The sequence below is a fragment of the Salmo salar genome, chromosome ssa04 (genome assembly GCF_905237065.1).
Source record: "Salmo salar chromosome ssa04, Ssal_v3.1, whole genome shotgun sequence".
Lineage (NCBI taxonomy): Eukaryota > Metazoa > Chordata > Actinopteri > Salmoniformes > Salmonidae > Salmo > Salmo salar.
Genome location: NC_059445.1, coordinates 16,053,045 through 16,074,715, shown reverse-complemented (window position 1 = coordinate 16,074,715; position 21,671 = coordinate 16,053,045). Strand labels below are relative to the sequence as shown.

Sequence of the window (21,671 nt, the reverse complement as noted above, 5' to 3'; positions counted from 1 at the left end):
AAAGGTGTAAAAAAAATAAAACAATTAAAAATAATAATAATTTTTTTAAATCGGCAAATCGGTGGCCAAAAATACCGATTACCGATTGTTATGAGAACTTGAAATCCGCCCTAATTAATCGGTCATTCCGATTAATCGGTCAACCTCTAATTACAGCCACACCAAGCTGGTTCACCAGCAAGAACTGTTATCTGCTAAACATGATAATCTGTTTGCATCTGACAATTTATTGGCTGTCCAGTAACCAGACAACCTGTTGAGGCTGGCAATTAAGGAGAATGAGAGGCTCAATTAAAGATGTTGCAGAATTGATGTATTTGAAGCACCACTCCCTTCTGCCCAGTTTCCCTGATGTTTCTACGGCAATCAGCTTCTGAACACCTGAGGAAGCCCCACTCATTGCACTGGCACCGTCCGGAGCCTTGACCACGCCATTTGTTCACTGATATCCCCTTATAATTTCAATCAGTTAAATGTTTCCTTTTTCAAGGCCTGAGGCACTTTTTCAGTCACATTCCTGAAGCCCAAGAAACACACACTTAGCTTCCTAGTACATATGAAAATTAGAAAGGTTTCTGAATTATTTTTTGTGCCCCCCTTCCTTGCGGGGATGTCCGGTATGCCAGCGGTTGACCAGTGGTTGTTACTATGTGTAATAAATAATGAATCAGTTTTGCCAGAAGGAAAACCAACCATATTTGTTTGTGCTGCTGACTCTAACAGTAGTTATATAATCTGAAAACAACAAGAGTGATACAGTCTACCTCAGTCCACCTCAGTCTACCTCAGTGGTAAGCAAAGACACTAGGAGAAAAGTGATTAAGGATGAGCCATAAAAAGTTCACAGTGTGACCAGGAGGGGTGCTGTGAGGGTTTCAGTAAATCCCCTCATCTGTAGAGCGAGAGCCGGGCAGGCAGAGCGTGTGTGTGTGTCTGACTGTTAAATCGCCCTGGGAAAGAGCATGAAGTGTGACAGAGTGCATTTTTCTGCTCAAAACAATTTGGAGGGAATCAAAAAGCCTTGGCAGGAGAAACAAACCCCCCACACACACCCCTCAAATATCTAAAAACACACACACACACACACACACACACACACACACACACACACACACAACAGTGCCCACCTCGCTCTGCTCGTATGTCACAGTTTCTCACAGTGTGGGAAGCAGCACTGTCAGTCTGTCGCTACGGCAGCAAACGGTTCCCTCTCCCTGTCGTCACACATACTTCCTCAGCTTTCACACGCACACACACGCGCACGCACACGCACACACACACACACACACACACACACACACACACACACACACACACACACACACACACACAGGTAGATGTATTTGGCCAGGCCTTGCGTAGTACCCCAACACAATCATGATGAATCACCTCCATGGGACTACAGAGGATTCAAGATTCCAAACTTTACAGAATAATATCTGTCCCAGTTGTCCCTGTATACAGGCTGAGTAATCAGTCACTCACTGGCTACATGGTCTCTCACCAGCACCGACCGGCCCTTTCTTTTCTCATCAGCCGGACCCAGCACTGCTGCAGCACGGCACATGCATCCCTCACCCAGACACATCTCCCTCCTCATAAAAAGATAGTGCAACCTCTTTGTGTTTCAGAGAGGCCAGTAATTCATGACACAGGAATAGAGGAGAGAGATAAATGATATATTGACAACACAGGGAACCCATTTCTTAGCCTGACTAAACCAGACTGAACGCTGCACTCTCCATTGAGGTGAATGGTGAGTTCAACATTCAGTCTAGTTTAACCAGGCTACACATTACTCACATTCCTTAAACTGGTAAAAAAAACATTGAACCAATGAGTGCAGCTTTCAGTCTGGTTTATCCAGGCTACACATGATTCCTCACAGTTTTCCTCCATTAGAGAATCAAAAACTGCACCGTGGGCTTTTAATGAGATAGGATAATACAGTGGAATGACTCACAAATATCCTAATAAGCACCAAGGACGTTTCTAGTTAGGGAGACTGCTTGGGTTTTTCATCAGTGCAGTCAGTGAATTAGTAGAAGGAAGAAAGGAGGAAAAAGGAGGGAGGATGATGAAGGGAGTTCATTAAAAGGATAAAGAGGAAATATAAAGGAATTTAAATCGATAACCTGAGACCACCTCTCAAATAAGCCTCGAGGAATCGGCAAAATATTAAAAGATACTCATCAAGCTCATTCATATTTAAACCTAGGTAAAATATCCTATCCACCGCAGTGATCCAGTTTCAACATCATTTAAATCAGCTCTGGTGTACTAATACACTGTTGACATTTATATTCCTCACATTACAAATCACTCAGTTCCCCACAACAATCAGATATCACATCCCATCCTTCACACAAAGAAAAGAACTGACTGCAGTTAATAACTAACAGAGATACCCATCGTTGGTGACTGAAGTGATTAAGCTACATTGATTCACTGGTAAATCATCAGTAACTGTCCTGGAAGCTGTGGAAGATGCTAGTGGCTCTTGGGGCGCAGTCTAACAAGTAGTGTTGTGGTTTAAATTCATGTTACTTGAAGGCTAAAATAAATCAATGGTTTATTGTGAGCATAGCTGTGCTGCGATTCATTCAGCCACTCAGTCAGTGTGTCCGACCTGCTGGGTTGATTCTTAGGTGTGTCTGTTGGTTGCACCAAGAAGGACAATAGGTCTTTTCAGAACACGACTGGGCCAACTGTCTGCTTTCAAATGCAGGACACGCCTATTTTTTGTCCTTTCCACACCATACTGTAGGATACAACGAAAAGGTTACAACTCAATAACACACAGCAGGACACAAAGTCTCCCTTTCACTGACTACCGCCACACAATATGTGACATAATGACAGGGGGGCATCCTTTTCAGAACCATATCGAATTTGACTCAATTTCATACAGTGACGAAAACAAAGGTTGATGTGATTGGAAGACACGGCTGACTGGCAATCTCAGCATGAATCAAGATATAATCATAAATATTGATTTCTGAGAGGAATTTTTGTTGAGAGATGGTGATTCCAACTAATTATGTTTTAAAATCACATTTTCAACTTGAACATTTTGATTTGGTCTACAAACTCTTGTTTGAAACGTAAAAGCAAAAATGTTTAAAAAAACTTGAAACTTTCCTCAGCTGTAAGTAAGCCTATCCAACAAGATAATAATTGGAGGAGAAAGCTAGACGGCTAGTACCTTTTTTAAAGGTACTAGCCATCAAGTGGAGTGGACAGTCACAACCATGATCAATTACTCCCCTGAGAACCGCTTAATTGAAAAGTAGATTTTGGATTGCCTTTAATAGATGCAATATAATGACCCTTCAGACTCACGATAATCTCTTACAACCTCTGTCAGGCCACATTGTTAAACTGTCTGTCTAATTTAACTGTTAGTTATGTTTCACCGATGACAAGTATTACCTTGCGCGGTGGGTTTTAAACGCCATAAATCTACGGTACAACGCCGGCGCCGCGGAGGAAAAGAGGGCCATAAAACATAAGAAGCTTTGCTCTCCTTGAATAACAATCACCAGAGTGGAGGAGTCAGTCAGTGCTGCCAGTTTAAACAGCCGTAACTCAGCCATCTCTGTGCTGAGGGACAGTTGAACAAGCCGGGGACAATTCAGGGCCCATCTATGTGATTACACTCATGGTATGTATACCTAACCCAAATGGCACCCTATTCCCTAAATAGTGCACTACTCTTGACCAGGGCCTATAGGGCATAGGGTGCCATTTGAGATGCAGCCCTAGTCTAGCGTATGGGAGCATTTGTGACTGATCACACGTTGACATGGATAGACATTCAATGTCCACACTTTCTCACTGATTTAGATTAGTGCCACAAGGAGAATAAATAGGTGTGAGCTTTATAGGCTTGAATAAGTGGCTATATTTACCTCTTACACTGAAATAAGTTCATGACCATTAAAACAGATTGCACGGCTGTGTAGTGTCTGACAATACAATGGCAGTGATTACACCGAGCCTATTTCCATTACTCTCAGAAGCATGAGAAAAAAACACACAAGTGCTATTGGAGTGCTTTTAGCTTTAATGGAGATGCCCACGTCACAACACTGAGGGGCGTCCAAAATGGCACCCTATTCCCTTCATAGTGCACTACTTCTGAGCAGAACCCTATGGGCCCAGTCAAATGCCATTATGGAAGCACCCTTAACGATTACGTCTAGATCTCACCTCCTGAGAGTCGGTGGTGGTGAATAAGTCGTTTTATATCACTGTGCAGACAGGGCCAGGCAGTCACTCCATATGAAATGCCCTTTATTCTGAGAAGACACAAAACAGCCTCCCACCACATTCTACCACCTGTCAGCGGCACACAAGGCACATTTGACAAATCAGGTTTAAACTGACCAAGATTAAGGAGTGATTGGAGGTGAAAATGATGTAAAGCTTCATGATACATATCATCAATACACAATGTGGCAAATCCTTGGTCCTGCCAGAAAGCTTATTGGGGAGCTGAGTGGAATGTAGATGGTAAGTATGTGAGCAACAACTCAACAACAACACCATCAACACCAAAATACCTATTTTTGGAAAAGGATCGGCAATCAAGCTCATTGCGATACTGGTGAAAATGATGATAGCAGCATTGATGATACAACACCTCAACAACAACAACAACATCAACAACTTCTATAATGATAGTTCTACTATATAAACACAGAAACACAATCACCTCAGTTCTCTAAAATAGCACAGTAATTACAGAAAAACATTGTTAACGGTGAGGGGAGAAGATAACGAGGTGTCATAAAAACAGAAGGAAACTAAAATGAAGTCGTTAAGGAAGCGAATCATTATAAAATAATATACTGTACTGAGGAAGCTAGGAGTCAATACTTTGAAGCAACACTGGCAGGTTTAATTACTACCGGTTTAATTACTAAATGCATTATGTGTTCTTTCTGTATGGTAATGGGGAAGCCTCTTTCACTGTTGATACGGGGAGAGTTTGATTCAAATTCATATTCAGAAGAATGATAACAATACTGGAGATTCATATTCTTATTCATTGTCAAAATATCATGGTCACAATTGAATTCCTACCAACAAGCCAACAACCTATTACCGCTCACACAATTGAAGTCTTTGCATGTCACACCAAATCGGGTCCCTTCAACAGAGGGTTTTTATGCCTTGTGACAACCACTACAAGTCTAATCATGAATGGCCTTTTCAACCTGTTTTGTCCCATCTCACACTGAAAATAGATTCCATTTCCACAGACGATTTGTGCAATGTTTTTGCGTTTCTTGTTTTATATAAACCCCATCTCTGTTCTAATATATCTGGTAGATCATTCATCCATGGCCACATTGTCACTCAGCTCTGCATCTGCATTACCGTCATGCATCTCCTCCCTATGACGTTGTGGTGGGTAGCCTAATTGGAATGACTGCCTTGCTCTTCCAACTGTCACTTTGTCAAGAAATGGATACTGACAATAACAGTCAGTCACTTGGAAATCAAAATTCTCTCAGTTGGATCTAAAGGCTAAAGGCGGTTCGCAACCTTCTTGGGTTATTTTAAAGTCCCAATCACACCCCAAACCAAAGTAGGCTACACCCTCATTTGCAGTGGATCATTAGGTCCACAGTGGCAAGAAAATGTATGTGAACCCTTTGGAATTACCTGGATTTCTGCATAAATTGGTCATCAAATTTAATCTGATCTTCATCCAAGTCACAACAATAGACGACCATAGTGCGCATAAACTAATGACACACAAATTATTGTATTTTTATTGTCTATATTGAATACATCATTTAAACATTCACAGTGCAGGTGGGAAAAAGTATGTGAACCCCTAGGCTAATGACTACTCCAAAAGCTAATTGGGAGTCAGGAGTCAGCTAACCTGGGGTCCAATCAATGAGACGAGATTGGAGATGTTGGTTAGAGCTGCCTTGCCCTATACAAAACACTCACAAAATTTGAGTTTGCTATTCACAAGAAGCATTGTCTGATGTGAACCATGCCTCAAACAAAAGAGATCTCAGAAAACCTAAGATTAAGAATTGTTGACTTGCATAAAGCAAGGGTTACAAATGTATCTCTAAAAGCCTTGATGTTCATCAGTCCATGGAAAGACAAATTGTCTATAAATGGAGAAAGTTCAGCACTGTTGCGACTCTCCCTAGGAGTGGCCATCCTGCAAAGATGACTGCAAGTGCACAGCGCAGAATGCTCAATGAGGTTAAGAAGAATCCTAGAGTGTTGGCTAAAAAAGTACAGAAATCTCTAGAACATGCTAACATTTCTGTTGACAAGTCTACGATACATAAAACACTAAACAAGAACGGAGTTCATGGAAGGACACTACGGAACAAGCCACTGCTGTCCAAAGAAAAATTGCTGCATGTCTGAAGTTTGCAAAAGTGCACCTGGATGTTCCACAGCTCTACTGGTAAAATATTCTGTGGACAGATGAAACCACAGTTGAGTTGTTTGGAAGGAACACACAACACTATGTGTGGACAAAAAAATGACACAGCACACCAACATCAAAACCTCATCCCAGATGTAAAGAATGGTGGAGGGAGCATCATGGTTTGGGGCTGCTTTGCTGCCTCAGGGCCTGGACAGCTTGCTATCATCGACGGAAAAATGAATTCCCAAGTTTATGAAGACATTTTGCAGGAGAATGTTAAGCTGTCCTCCAATTGAAGCTGCTCAACAGAAGTTGGGTGACGCAACAGGACAACAACCCAAAACACAGAAGTAAATCAACAACAGAATGGCTTCAATAGAAGAAAACACGCCTTCTGGAGTGGCCCAGTCAGAGTCCTGACCTCAACCCGATTTGAGATGCTGTGGCATGACCTCTAGAGAGTAGTTCATACCAGACATCCCAAGAATATTGCTGAACTGAAACAGTGTTGTAAAGAGGAATGGTCCAAAATGCTTCCTGACCTTTGTGCAGGTCTGATCCACAACTACAGAAAACGTTTGGTTGAGGTTATTGCTGCCAAAGGAGGGTCAACCAGTTATTAAATCCAAGGGTTCACATACTTTTTTCCACCCTGCACTATGAATGTTTATACGGTGTGTTCAATAAAGACATGAAAACGTATAATTGTTTGTGTGTTATTAGTTTAAGCAGAATGTGTTTGTCTATTGTTGTGACCTAGATAAGTAAAGTATAGGCAAGTCGGTTAGGACATCTACTTTGTGCATGACACAAGTAATTTTTCCAACAATTGTTTACAGACAGATTATTTCAGTTATAATTCACTGTATCACAATTCCAGTGGGTCAGAAGTTCACATACACTAAGTTGACTGTGCCTTTAAACAGCTTGGAAAATTCCAGAAAATTATGTCATGGCTTTAGAAGCTTCTGATAGGCTAATTGACATCATTTGAGTCATTGGAGGTGTACCTGTGGATGTATTTCAAGGCCTAACTTCAAACTCAGTGCCTATTTGCTTGACATCATGGGAAAATCAAAAGAAATCAGCCAAGACCTCAGAAAGAAATTGTAGACTCCACAAGTCTGGTTCATCCTTGGAAGCAATTTCCAAACGCCTGAAGGTATCACGTTCATCTGTACAAACAATAGTACGCAAGTATAAACACCTTGGGACCACGCAGCCTTCATACCGCTCAGGAAGGAGACGCGTTTTGTCTCCTAGAGATTAACGTACTTTGTTGCGAAAAGTGCAAATCAATCCGAGAACAACAGCAAAGGACCTTGTGAAGATGCTGGAGGAAACAAGTACAAAAGTATCAATATCCACAGTACAACGAAGCAACTGCACATGGAGACAAAGATTGTACTTTTTGGAGAAATGTCCTCTGGTCTGATGAAACAAAAATAGAACTGTTTGGCCATAATGACCATCGTTATGTTTGGAGGAAAAATGGGGAGGCTTGCAAGCCAAAGAACACCATCCCAACCATGAAGCCCTGGGGTGGCAGCATCATGTTGTGGGGGTGCTTTGCTGCAGGGGGGGACTGGTGCACTTCACAAAATAGATGGCATCATGAGGACGGAAAATGATGTGGATATATTGAAGCAACATCTCAAGACATCAGTTAGGAAGTTAAAGCTTGGTCGCAAATGGGTCTTCCAAATGGACAATGACCCAAAGCATACTTCCAAAGTTGTGGCAAAATGGCTTAAGGACAACAAAGTCAAGGTATTGGAGTGGCCATCACAAAGCCCTGACCTCAACCCTATAGAAAATTTGTGGGCAGAACTAAAAAAGTGTGTGCGAGCAAGGAGGCTACAGACCTGACTCAGTTACACCAGCTCTGTCAGGAGGAATGGGCCCGAATTCACCCAACTTATTGTGGGAAGCTTGTGGAAGGCTACCCAAAACGTTTGACCCAAGTTAAACAATTTAAAGGCAATGCTACCAAATACTAATTGAGTGTATGTAAACTTCTGACCCACTGGGAATGTGATGAAAGAAATAAAAGCTGAAATAAATCACTCTCTACTATTATTCTGACATTTCACATTCTTAAAATAAAGTGGTGATCCTAACTAACCTAAGACAGGGATTTTTTACTAGGATTAAATGTCAGGAATTGTGAAAAACTGAGTTTAAATGTATTTGTCTAATGTGTATGTAAACTTCCGACTTCAACTGTATCTCCAGGGGTACTAGTACCCCAGGTTGAGAACCACTAACCTAGAAGAAAGTCCCCAGAGATACTGGTGAAAAAGTTTGAATACCATTGACATTATTTTCCATCTAGTATTTCTTAGAATCCCCATTAGCTGCTGTCAAGGCAGCAGCTATTCTTCCTGGGGTCCAAACAAGAATAAAACAATACAATAGCCTACATCATAAATAAAACAGTACATCAAACTAGACATTGTGCATTATACATACAGTATGTACAGTGCTCCATCACTACAAATTAACAGTAATAAATGTACTGTTGCCCTCCATCACTTCCAAAATGTTATTAGGCCTAGCCTGCATTACTCCTGTCTCTCACACGTCACTGCTCAGTGTGCCATCATATATCCAAATCTAGCATACTCCCATCACAAGTGACAGCTGGTGTGTGTGTGTGTGTGTGTGTGTGTGTGTGTGTGTGTGTGTGTGTGTGTGTGTGTGTGTGTGTGTGTGTGTGTGTGTGTGTGTGTGTGTGTGTGTGTGTGTGCACCTGGTATCTAGGGTACAAAACACACCATCAGTACACATGCTAGCTGTTGTTTGTTGTTTGCCACTAAATTTGCATGTGAGCTGAGATCAGGTCCCTTACCACAAATAAGTTGCTTATATTGAAATGTATGAACAATGTTACAGAACTGGTCAAAGGCAATAATGTGTCCAATGTGATGCATCACATAAAAGACAGATGGATCATGATGTCCATCATAATGCCAGTAATAATAGGCTAAACATCACCATGGTGACTAGGTTAATAACTAAAATGACAATCTGGTGAGCTTCGTTGGTAATTGGGCCCAACAGAAACATCCATCCCCAATGTCAATTATCTCACCCTGACCGCAGACAAAATGGCCCAATCAAACAGATACAAGCCCAGGCTTCTTTTTCCTTTTATGGTTGGCTGGTGTGTGAAACTTCCGCTGCTTTGATTTTGAGTCAGGGGACAGCTTCCCAAATGCCACCCTATTCCCTATGTAGTGCACTACTTTTGACCAGGGCTATAAAGTAGTGCACTATATAGGGAATAGGGTGCAATTTGGGACGCAGACTTTGAGTCAGGGGAGGAAACGGGGTGATTCTGATCTTAGGGACTGTTCCCATTTTTCTGTTGCCTGCCACGGAGGATGAGCCTTTTCCCTCAGAGCATATAACGCTGCCGCTCCCTTCCGTCTTTCAGAGGATTGGCTGGCTGCTCGGTGGTTCTGAATCATGGAATCAGGAAGGAACTCATCAGTTCGCCTGTGTTGCTGCTCTGGGACCTACTGATCCCAACTAAAGGGTTCTAGACTCTTCTTCTTCTTCTTCTTCTTCTTCTTCTCTTGATTTGCTTTGTTTGTATCAAATGCCTGTAGTATAGGAGCTCAATCTAGAGACTATGGCACTATGGATTAAACTAAACCAAAAGGAATCAATAAGACTTACAAGAGAACCAAAGGACATCACCTTGTTCAGTAAAATGGCTGCCATAAATACCAACACACCACTAATCTAAAGTTAACACATACCTACTGAGGTTCCTATTTTCAGTGGATAAAACATTGAATGACAAGAGAGGACATTGGTCATCAAGTTGCACTGGCCCGAGGGGCTTTGTTCAATCTACTCATTCTTTCTATGAGACAGACAACTTCGAAATAGAATGTGAGACAATCTCAGCAGGGTGACTCAGTTTGTATCATGTAGAGGTCAGTGGAGAGAGCAGAGGACGGTAGGTGTCGTCCCACATAATGACCACCGCCTGATGTTTCTGTCCCTGTCAACCCGGGCCGGAGCTAGAGGGCGACAGCCTGGGTTAGCCTAATGGTGATGAACTGACAAGGCTTCACACAGACGGGGCCATGCAGTGCCGAAGGGCAATGTTACGCCATGCAGCAATGCAAATCGCGATCAGGCAAATGAGAAAGAGGCAATGACTAGATGCAATCAAAAACCGACTCAGGCAGTTTTCACTGCACCCCCCAGCAGCAGAAATAGATTACAAGATGATAGGCGTATATGAAACAAGCCTCACGGCTAAACAGAGTGCAGCTAGGGCTACATAACATGAAGGGCTGGCAAAAAGCTGTAGGTGTTCAATGAGATCATCAAGCCACACAAGCTAAAGAGGATTTGGTGCCATGGTACTCCAACCTCATGCTATAATATTCTGAATGTTCACATCACTGGAAAGCAGTTTCAGTCAATCAGCATTCAGGAACCAAACTACCCTTGTTATAATAAGTCACACTTAGGAAACAGCACAGTGACTTCCACCACAATCTGGGCCCAGTTCCACAAGGGGGCAAAAGGGGGCTTAGCCCCCTCAATTTTAGTTTTATAAAAAAAGTTACAATTATTGAGTGACAGGTTGGTGCAAAATGTGTCTCTCTGCCGCGCGGTATCAGTAGTTAGGTATGACTCCTTTGGTTTCCATAAAAAGCGGGAAAAAACACTTCTCATCTACGGTAGGCTAAGTGAATAACGTGATACGCCTCCGCCTGTAATATTTGATTTAGATTTATAAGGGCGGGGTCAAGTTTACCGTTGACACTGCTTCACTCAACTCAGCCTCACGCCCCACCACTACAGAGTTTAGTTAGCATCTTAGCTAGCTGTAAAAAGCGTAAGTGTTATTAGCCTTAGCCTATTTAGCTAGCTGGGACCAGCTAATCTGCCACTGGCACGGTGGATAGCAGAAATTGGCTTAGCTATAGTACCCAAACACAGCCAATGGAGAAGGGGACACCTGGCTACTGTCTCAGTGGCTGTTAAAAGTTGTGACAGCATCGTGAAGTTCCTCTCTGACATCGAATGCATGCGTTCGTACAACACAGAAGTAAGCCTTGAGGCTACAGGGCTGCTAAAGGCAATGATGGACCCTGGCTTTATGTTTACAGCCACCATGGTGCACAGAATCCTCAGTCTTCTCCATCCTCCAAACTAATGTATCCAGGCAAAAGCAACAGATCTTTACACTGGAGTCAAAGTGGTCCGCAGGGCGTTGGAGTGCTGAGGTGTGACAAGCCGGGGTGTGACAGCGAGTTCGAAGCCATTTGTGGACAGTTCAGTTCCAGTGGCACTGACGCACCACAAGCTCCAAGCAATTATGACAACGTTATGTAAGTACAAATCTCTAGCATTATGTGATGGACAGTACAGTAGGCCAGCAGGACAAAGGAGAAGAGACTGAGTGTAAAAGACTGTTCTTGGATGCTGTCATCGGTGAAATGTCAGTACGATTCAGCAAACGCAACAGCCAACTGGTGGAGACCCTGTTTACCCTTGAGATCCATGACTTTCTAGATGGGAAAAAGATGAAACCACTGCTGGATCTAAGAAAAACAGATTTGGTGGAAGCTGAGTTTAGTGTTACACGCCAGTTTCTTCAGACTGAAATCGCCCGCTCCGGCTCCAATGAGGACAAATGGGCCACACTTGATATCTTGAATCTCTGGGCCTCTCTCCGCTATGTCGACCATGCTTACTGCACTGACACGTATTGACTTTTGGGGCATCCACAGCTACATGCGAGAAATAATTTTCCACTTTGAGAAACGTGTTCACTCAACTAATCCAACTGGCATTTGTTGGGGGTCTTACAAGAATATTTCGGGGAGAGTGGAATGATCGATTAATCAGGAAGTTCCACAGAGCATCAAGGAGGCTGCAACTCTTCTGAAAAGGTAAGAAACAATCTAGCTGGTTGATTTTTATCAAAGTCTTGGTGGTACAGCCAGTGGCGTACTTTCAGCAAAAACCTATGGTATGGAATGGCAAAATGACTTCCTTAGCCAGACTATAGGCCTTTAAGTTTGTAGGGCGCTGTCCATGGTGGTGATAGAGCGCAGCTGAGATTTTGCACCAACCTGCCACTTCTTGGTCAAAAGCACTCAATGTTCTCGGCATTTGAACTTTTATGTTTATTGTGGTATAGCGTGATATAAGCAGAATTCAATATAATTCTAATGTAAGAACCCAAATGATGCCCCTGGGTATAGCTACATATCAGTATGTTTCATCATAGAAATAGATACATTCTATTATGGTTTTCTAGGTAGCCTATTGGTTTTCGTGGTTGTAAACTGTACGTATTGGAAATGCATGTATGGTAGCCTGGCATTGCTTAATTGATTATGTGGATCGAATTTGATCCACAGAAGTGTATTGTACCATATCACAACGTGTTGCTGAACTCATGAGCGCCATGATTTTCCATGTTTCAACCGGGCCTACAGGCCTGTTTGTTTGGCAAGACAGCGGTGCATGGCTGCATCTCACCGAAGTAGGCTGTGTTTTGGGTTTCTATTTGCTTTTTCTTTACTGTGCTTGTTTACTGTTAATGTAACTAGCCTAAATATATATTTTGTCATGCCTTTATTGATTTGATATTTTGTTTACTAGGCATACTTTGTATCGGTGTTTTGTTCTGTTCACATTCATTCGTTCACATATTGTCTGTATTCTAAGCCAAACTACTATTCGATATTTTTGTTTGCCTGCATTAATAACTAGGTTACTACTTTCAGCATTTAGTTTGCATTATTGTAGTAAGACGGCTGTGTGTACAGCTGCATTCACATAGGCTGTTTGTAATAAGTGAATTACCCTATCTATCTTGTAGCCTATATTCATTTTCAAAACGGTATCGCTTTAGTGTGTAGAGCATTGTCCATTGTGCTGATAGAGTGCACACCAACCCGCCACTTCAAAAGCACTCAATGGTCATGGAGTCTCGGCATTTGAACTTTATGTTTATTGAGATATAGCGTGATATAAGAAGAATTTAATGTCATTCAAATGTAATTACGCCCCAAAATTGTGCCCCCTCGCCGATTTCAACTGCCCCCTTAGTCACTTTATCCTGGTGCCGGGCCTGCCACAATCACAACAAAGGTTGACATATTATCATATTTGAGGGACATTGGCCTGGATGCAAAATAACTTGGGTACAATTAAAACCAGGTGACTCTCGATTGCTTGCCTGCAGCACCCATTAAAGTATAATGTATGCATACACATCTTTCACCCAAGGAAATGTATAAAAGCATTAAAAACATTTGTTTTGCATTTAATGGTTAGAATTAGGGTAACATTAGGCGATATTAACCAAATACAATATATGGTTGTATGTTCTACCCGAAAGGCCTAATTTCTGCACCAACTGGTGCCCCACACCCATCTAAATCAGTCCTTCAGAGGGGAAGAATGAAAATCAGCAGTGCAACTGGGCTTCAAGGTCCAGATTAAAATTTGCCTAGTATAAAGTTGATGAAAAGATGCATGATATGTGGGCCTAACTGATGATGCGATAAGGATGATTGATAAGCCTTCCTAACTAACACTGTTGCTCAAGCCATGACTGCGCAGGTTGTTGCCAAATTACTTTTCCACCAACTCACAATTACTTTACATGAACTTAAAATAATCAACTTTGTAGCACCAATTAGTTACTATAGGCTACACCAGTTTGAAATGCGACGAATTTGGTGCTTAAAAAGTGGCAAAGCCAACGTAACTTGACCTTAGACCTACCTGTTCGCCGGCCTCGTGCGACTTCATCAGGTGTTTCTCCCGGTATAGAGACCACAGTCCGACGTTTGGCAGAAATATCAAAGCCACCATGAATACGAAGGCCATTTGCAACACTCGCTTCTGTCTCCTCTTCATCGTGGACACCCAAGTAAGAAGATATAATCCCAATATCTAAAAAACTACGGAGTCCGTTCTTCTTGGCTCGTGCCACTCGGTTGAAATATTATTTGTTGGTCGGTGGCAAACCACCTTCTGCGGGAGCTGTTGAAAAACGTTCACCTAAAACAAACAATAAAATGTATCAGCAGGGGCACTGACATTTAGCCTAATCGCAAATGCAGAGGACTGAGAAGCCACCATTCCACTAATTTAAACATTTTGCTGCACATAAAAAAACACTACCAGTCTAACAGTAGGCGATGCTCTCATAGTTAACAATCAGTAAACTACATGTGTCACTAAATTCAAACCAGAGATGAAGACGACAGTGACACCTTTCAGTTTCAAATAAATAAATGGTGACCCTACTACTTACAGCGCAAATGGTTAAACAGACGACACTAAACACATCACAATGACTTACTGTCGGTGCGTATTTGCATGTTGCCTCATTTACCGTGATTGTTTAGGTCCTTTTCCGCCGCATTTCTGTTATAAATCAAGACAAAAATAGAAGCGCTGAACAGCTTTATCTCCCACGATGCGCACGTGAGGGAATTTCGAGTCCGTCTCGCGCTCTTCATGAATCAGAAAAGCCCTCACGAGCTGCATTTCTCCCACATCTAGGTAGAAATGATGTTCTCCCCCTCCTTCTTTCGCAATGTCGCTCCTCAATACCGGATTTTAGATATTGCGGTTAAGAACCACGTGCACTGCGCATTAACGTGGGAACATTCCTACGGCTTGGCGATCCCTTCAAAGGCAAGAGCGAGGTGTGGGATAGGGACTAGGAGCGCCAACGCGACCACATAGCAGTGAATCCGACAGAACTTTGGCACGAAACAGCGGACGAGAGAACAAAGCGCACTGATGCATTGGACGGCTGCCTGATGCACTTTGGATAGATAGCCTAACAATTTTGCAGTCTGGCATTCAAATGAACGTGTTGATGAAATTCAGAATCTAATCATGTGCACTGCACTGATACTGAATATTGATAGAGAGGCAGAAATGTCATCACCTGTCACTATAGGAGTAATCAATTGCAGATGATGAACATGTTCATTTTTATTGAGGTAGAAATACACTACCAGTGAAAAGTTTTAGAACACCTACTCATTCAAGGGTTTTCTTTATTTTTACTATTTTCTACATTGGGGACAGCTGAAATGGACAGCTGATACTCAACTCTAGAGTACTAGCTAGCTACAGTAGCTAGCTACCTTTTGGGACAAATCATATGCTCCCAGACTGTGTTGGCATGTACAGTACTTCTACTGTACTTTAAATCAACTTGTTGTGGTGGGGTCACCACTTTGTTATTGTTTGAATACCATATTTCCCCTTTAATGATCTATTTATGTCACTTACACAGGTCCATGGATGAGCCAACTCTGTGTCTATTAGTAAATATTAAATTATTGGCAGTATTGGCAGAAACCCTGGCCCAGATGTCCATGAAAAATGTTGTTTTCACTTTGAGTTTTTTATAAGACTCACAATGCAGCATTTTAAAGCAATGCTAATATTGTTGCTGTGTGTTGCTTACCCTGAGAGTGAGAATTTATGTTGCCCATCTGTGAATTCAGGATATATTCACAACTCCTTTATAACCTTCAGAAACTTGAACCAAACACAGCTCAGATGAAATGAGCCTCAAAATAAATGAATCAGTTCATGTTTTCCATGAAATGTTGTTTATGTGCAAAGAGTTGCTTTACAGGAGAGAGGAGATTCTCAGAACTTGCTGAAATATTTATTTACTATTGAATCCTGCTTCATACTTGAAAGCATGCTAAAGGAGAGGGAGAGAGTAAATATTGTATTGGAATACATGGAGAACAAAGTATTCACCACACTGTGTATGTGTGCGCGTCTACGCGTGGGTGTCAATATTGAGGTTGTAGCCAATTGAACACAGACCACAACCTCAATAATGCATAGATGCAATGGTACAGCACAGTTATTATTCCCCTGTAGCAGTGCACCGAGGCACGGAGGTCTAGCAGATTATGTTTTCAGTCTCCATGGCTACCAATAGAGGGGGGTGTGGTTGAGACCATTCGCTGTTAGTACAGACGGAACATCTGCAAGTAATGCACCGAGTTGGTGAGGTCATGTTGGCAAGTGTCTGACTACCCACCCATACACAAGTGTATGAATGATGTGTGTATGAAGCAGGTGGCTCTGTGCACCAAAGCACTGTGCCAGTTGAAACATGGCATTTGACCTTCTTCCTCAGCTTTATCATGATCTTCACTGAATGCTATCAAAGTCTGTACCCATTATCACTATCAGACGATGCCAGTTTATCTGAAGTAAACCTTTAACTGTGATTCATTAGGCACGGCACTCGTTAGGCTTGACAGTGCAGTAGAACCAACCCGGGTTGTATTAGGAAAGCTGAGGAAATACATGGAGGAAAGATCTGAGCGCTATAGCGACAGCAGAGCGAGCGTAACAAGCACTATGGATGTGTAGCTAGAACCTCTATACAGCCATGGTTGTTAGGCTCTATTGACTTAAGCCCCGAAGTTCTGCTAGTGTTGGGACTTTGGGATTACAATTCTTACTAACAAGATTGTATCAAGAAAGAAGGAGAAAAATATGTTGCTTCCAGTCAGTGTCAGAAGGCCTATAGCTATACTGTGCCCCCTCCACTTTTTCCCATCTTCTTTCCATTTTAGTTTGTGAAAGCTGCAGAGAGAGAGGGAGAGGATCCAGCCAACAATCAATTGGTCAGATAAGGAGATTTTCCATTTTAACTCACATTGTTCATTTTTAGAATGATAAAAAAAATATACAAAATGCCATGACATTTTAACAATGAAAGATACACGGCAAAATCGTTTGCAGCTTCTTATGAGGTATAATTAACTAGACATTCTGCTTATGTCACAATGTCAAATCAAGTATAGGATCAATTATTTCAGAATACACAGAGAGGGAGACTTTATAGGCAATGAATATTACCGTTTTTTCTCTCTCCTCTCTTCTCTCTCTTCCTCTTCCTTTGTCACTCTCTGTCTCACTCTTCCCCTCTCTCTCTCTCTCCCAAAGAAACAAGGTTGTCCATTATAAATGAGTGGTTCAGTATGTTTTCAAAGCAAGAAAAACACTGCAGCTAGGACATAGTTGGTTCAAGACCTTGGACAGCACTCATGACCAGCGCTCCAGCAGCCTACAGTCTGGCGTCTAGAGTTCCAGGACCTTGGACAGCACTCACTACCAGCGCTCCAGCAGTCTGGCTTTGAGTTCCAGGACCGTGGACACCGACCATCACCCACGTAACATGGGCTGCTGTGCTTTCATAACCACAAGGAAAACAATCAACTTGACCCCAGTACAACTAGCACTTAGCGGTAAAGTGTGCTTATACAGATGTAGAATCTTAATTTGATCACTCTTTTTGTTGCTGGGAATTTTCCTGCACAGCAGGAAATGCAAACTTGTAGTGTATTTGAGTTTTAAAAAGGCTTCTAAAGTTTGTCACTTTGAAATGTCAAACTTGATTTTCCCTAATGAAAAATGGATCAACCCCAACAAAAATGTCCATTAATTATAATCCACATAATAATTCACATTTCCTGTTGCTGCAGGATTATTTTCCTGCTGTAGCAAATGCTCAAATTAAGATCCTACATCTGTAACTAGGGCACTGAGTTTCTTCCTGGTCAGTTGACATGGTCAAGGAAAAACTCCAGGCCTTACTTTTAATGCCTGTTATGAGGGCAACACCACACTTAGAACACATCTTATGATAGCAACACTAAGCAACTATCCAATACCACAGCAAGCGCAATACCACTGTGTGTCACAATCCCGTTTCGATTCACTATAGTGATTTTTGACAGAGAACCCAGGCTAGATATCCCATTATCACCATAATGGTTTTCATTAGACAGTTAAGATCAGGGGACATAGGTGAAGCATGTAATAGCCAAGGAAAAGACTCCCCAGGTGACTTTTAGCGTCAGACCCTTGGCTCAGCAGCACAGAGGTAGTGAGATATGGCACTGCAGTTAGTTCACATAAAGCCCCACTCATTGCCAGTGTTGGTAGCGGTATCCATCTTCACAAATGATTGGCTGATGTGGTACTGTATCTCTATGGCATAGACAGGTCAGATGAAGACATATGGAAAGATTACTACTGTACTATAAACCTCGTATTGTATATGACCAAAAGACACCACTTTGTGTGTCTGAAATGGCACCCTTTCCCTACATATTGCACTACTTTTGACTATGGCCCGGCATAGGGCTCTGGTCCAAAGTAGTGCACTATGTAGGGAATAGGGTGACAAGTCAGCCCTAGACACTGTTTTTAATGCTTGTATTATGTAATAGAATACTATTGACTGTATGTATCTAGTGATTACATTTCTGGCATATCTTTATATAATGTTTATCTGCCTAAATAGCTTCTCTTGTGAGTAAACATAATTATAGTTAACAGGGTAAACACACTGTTCTAATCTGATCTGATTACTTTGAACCATAGATTTTGTTTGGAGCTGATGTATTGTAATTTGGAAACTCCACAGGATCTTCAAATGAGAGCACCATCTGTCTAAAAGAATTGAAAACAAACACTCTTGTTCTCCTCACTCACTGCTCAAACACACACACACACACACACACACACACACACACACACACACACACACACACACACACACACACACACACACACACACACACACACAGACACACACACACACACACACACACACATGTATATATTTATATACACCCTTGCACACGCATACTCACACACTCACAACTAAGCAACTTTTAGAAAAAAAATCTTGCGATGGCACTTTTTCATCGTACTTACTACGATGTAGCATATCCATCAAACGAACTGACTACAGCATATTGTGTCGGGCTAGAGTAAGCCATCTAAATCTAAAGGCAATTTAATGGAACAAATTAAACATTTGAGATCAATCAGAGAAATAAAGTGACTTCATATCCTTTCCAAGGTGAAAAGTGTATGATATCTGCTTGATTGCTTTATAGCGTCTCTGATATACCGCAGAGCAAAAAAAGCTATTACCATTGCTGATTTTAAAACACAAGCGAAAACAGGAGAAAGAAAATGTGTTTTGATCTATTGAAAGCTCACGGTAATGTGGTGACCAAAATGGTCTTTGATATGAATGTTAATGTCTTTCCACTGGTTAACTCTGCAAAGGGTACAGTTATCTCTCTCTCACACAAGATACATTTGTCAACCTTTGATCCCAGAGATATTTGTAACATGAATCAGTGGCTGCGTCTGAAATGGCACCCTGTTCCCTATAAAGTGCAATGCTTTTGACCATAGGGGTAAAAGGCCTTGTGTAAATATTTTTCCGCACAATTTCTTATAAAGTGCACATTTGACTTTTTCATGTCACTTTTGAACAGGTCCAATCTGCACTATATAGGGTGCCATTTCAGACCCAGCCTATATCTGCATCAATTGTTTTAGTTGGGATAGCAGGGCAGAGTTGTCTCATTAGGGTGAATATACAGTACCAGTCACAAGTTTGGACACACCTACTCATTCAAGAGTTTTTCTTTATTTTCACTGTTTTCTACTTTGTAGAATAATAGTGAAGACATCAAAACTATGAAATAACACATATGGAATCAGCCAATTTCATCATAGTGCTTAATGTTTTTGCGACTGCACTTGAAGAAACTTTCAAAGTTCTTGAAATGTTCCATATTGACTGACATTCATGTCTTAAAGTAATGATGGACTGTCGTTTCTCTTTGCTTATTTGAGCTGTTCTTGCCATAACATGGACTTGGTCTTTTACCAAATAGGGCTATCTTCTGTATACTACCCATACCTTGTCACAACACAACTGATTGGCTCAAACGCATTAAGAAGGAAAGAAATTCCACAAATTAACTTTTAACAAGGCACACCTGTTAATTGAAATGCATTCCAGGTGACTACCTCATGAAGCTGGTTGAGAGAATGCCAAGAGTGTACAAAGCTGTCAGCAAGGCAAAGGGTGACTACTTTGAAGAATCTCAAATATAAAATATATTTTGATTTGTTTAACACTATTTTGGTTACTACATGATTCCATATGTGTTATTTCATACTTCTGATTTCTTCACTATTATTCTACAATGTAGAAAATAGTACAAATAAAGAAAAACCCTTGAATGAATAGGTGTGTTCCTTTTACTGGAACTGAATGTACACACTTGACTTGAGATGGTGTACGTGTTACCCTTTCATGCAGTTAAGCGGTGGAATGTTATTCATATTTTTCATAATTAATAAAGATTATATCCAAAAACCTGACGAAAATCCGTTGTTTCTATGTCAAACAGTTTTGTTATATTTGAGTAATCTGTGATGTATATCAAGTGCAATATTGGGATGTAAACTCCAAATGTAATACATTTCAACTCTATGTCTGACATGGTACAGGTGTCTTCATTTTTTAAGCCCATAACCAATGTGTATCATTTTGTATCATTTTGTTTCAAAGTAGATTTGTTTAAGACTACCAATAATCACTCTGTGTGATCCTGATCTAGCCCATTGCAGTAAAAGGCTTTAAACTAAGCAATATTGATCTGTCACCCAGTCAAAGCTGAAGCAATCAATGTCAGGCCTCATCAAAGTGTTGATGGGTCAGCTCTACACTCTTAGAAAAATAGTGCTCTCTGGAACCTAAAAGGGTTATTCGGCTGTCCCCATAGGAGAACCCATTGGAGAACCCGTTTTGGTTGCAGGTGGAACCCTTTTCACAGAGGGTTCTACATGGAACCCAAACGTGTTCTACCTGGAACAAAAAAGGTTCTACCTGGAACCAAAAAGGGTTCTCCTATGGGGACAGCCGAATAATCCTTTTGAAAAGCTGTAATGACTCCTATATAAAGCTTCATTTTAAGTAAGAAAATCCAGACCTTTTGCATGTGGACTTATTACTCATCCACACACAATAGGAATATCGTGCTAGATTCATTCTGCCCTTGTATAGCCTACAGTGAAAGAGCGATGACTCATAACACCACTAATATCACTTTGTTTTAGGAATAAAAGACCAAACTAGGTAGTCTAGAACATACACGTACGGGACGTTCTCAATTCTTCTGAGATTCCTTCTATGATTCCAACATGTGCATGAATCTAACTGTGAGGTAGGAGGGAGAAGGAGATGAACTTGCAGAGCTGTGTATTTCATTATCCTCTTCTTGAGACTTGGGCCTATTGTAAGTTGTTGCCATGGCACAAACAGTCTCCAATGTCTTCCAACCCCATGTGTGATTGCGAACATAAGGGTAGAAGCAATTCGCTGTGACCCCACTCT

At 41.4% G+C, this 21,671-nt stretch overlaps 1 protein-coding gene across 2 annotated transcripts in view; it reads right to left on the bottom strand.

Annotated features, from left to right (window-relative positions):
* Positions 1-15,304, bottom strand: part of LOC106602390 (polypeptide N-acetylgalactosaminyltransferase like 6) — a 243,677-nt gene extending 228,373 nt beyond the window's left edge. Inside the window, exons 1-2 of one of the 2 annotated variants that reach the window (XM_045716609.1) lie at positions 14,769-15,304; positions 14,186-14,464 (exon numbers count right to left, since the gene is read on the bottom strand). In XM_045716609.1, coding sequence (XP_045572565.1) covers positions 14,186-14,320 — 135 coding nt within the window. In that variant the 5' untranslated portion in view covers positions 14,321-14,464; positions 14,769-15,304. The remainder of the gene's footprint in view (positions 1-14,185; positions 14,465-14,768) is intronic. The other variant, XM_045716610.1, reaches the window with a different exon arrangement.
* Positions 15,305-21,671: the final 6,367 nt, after the last annotated feature.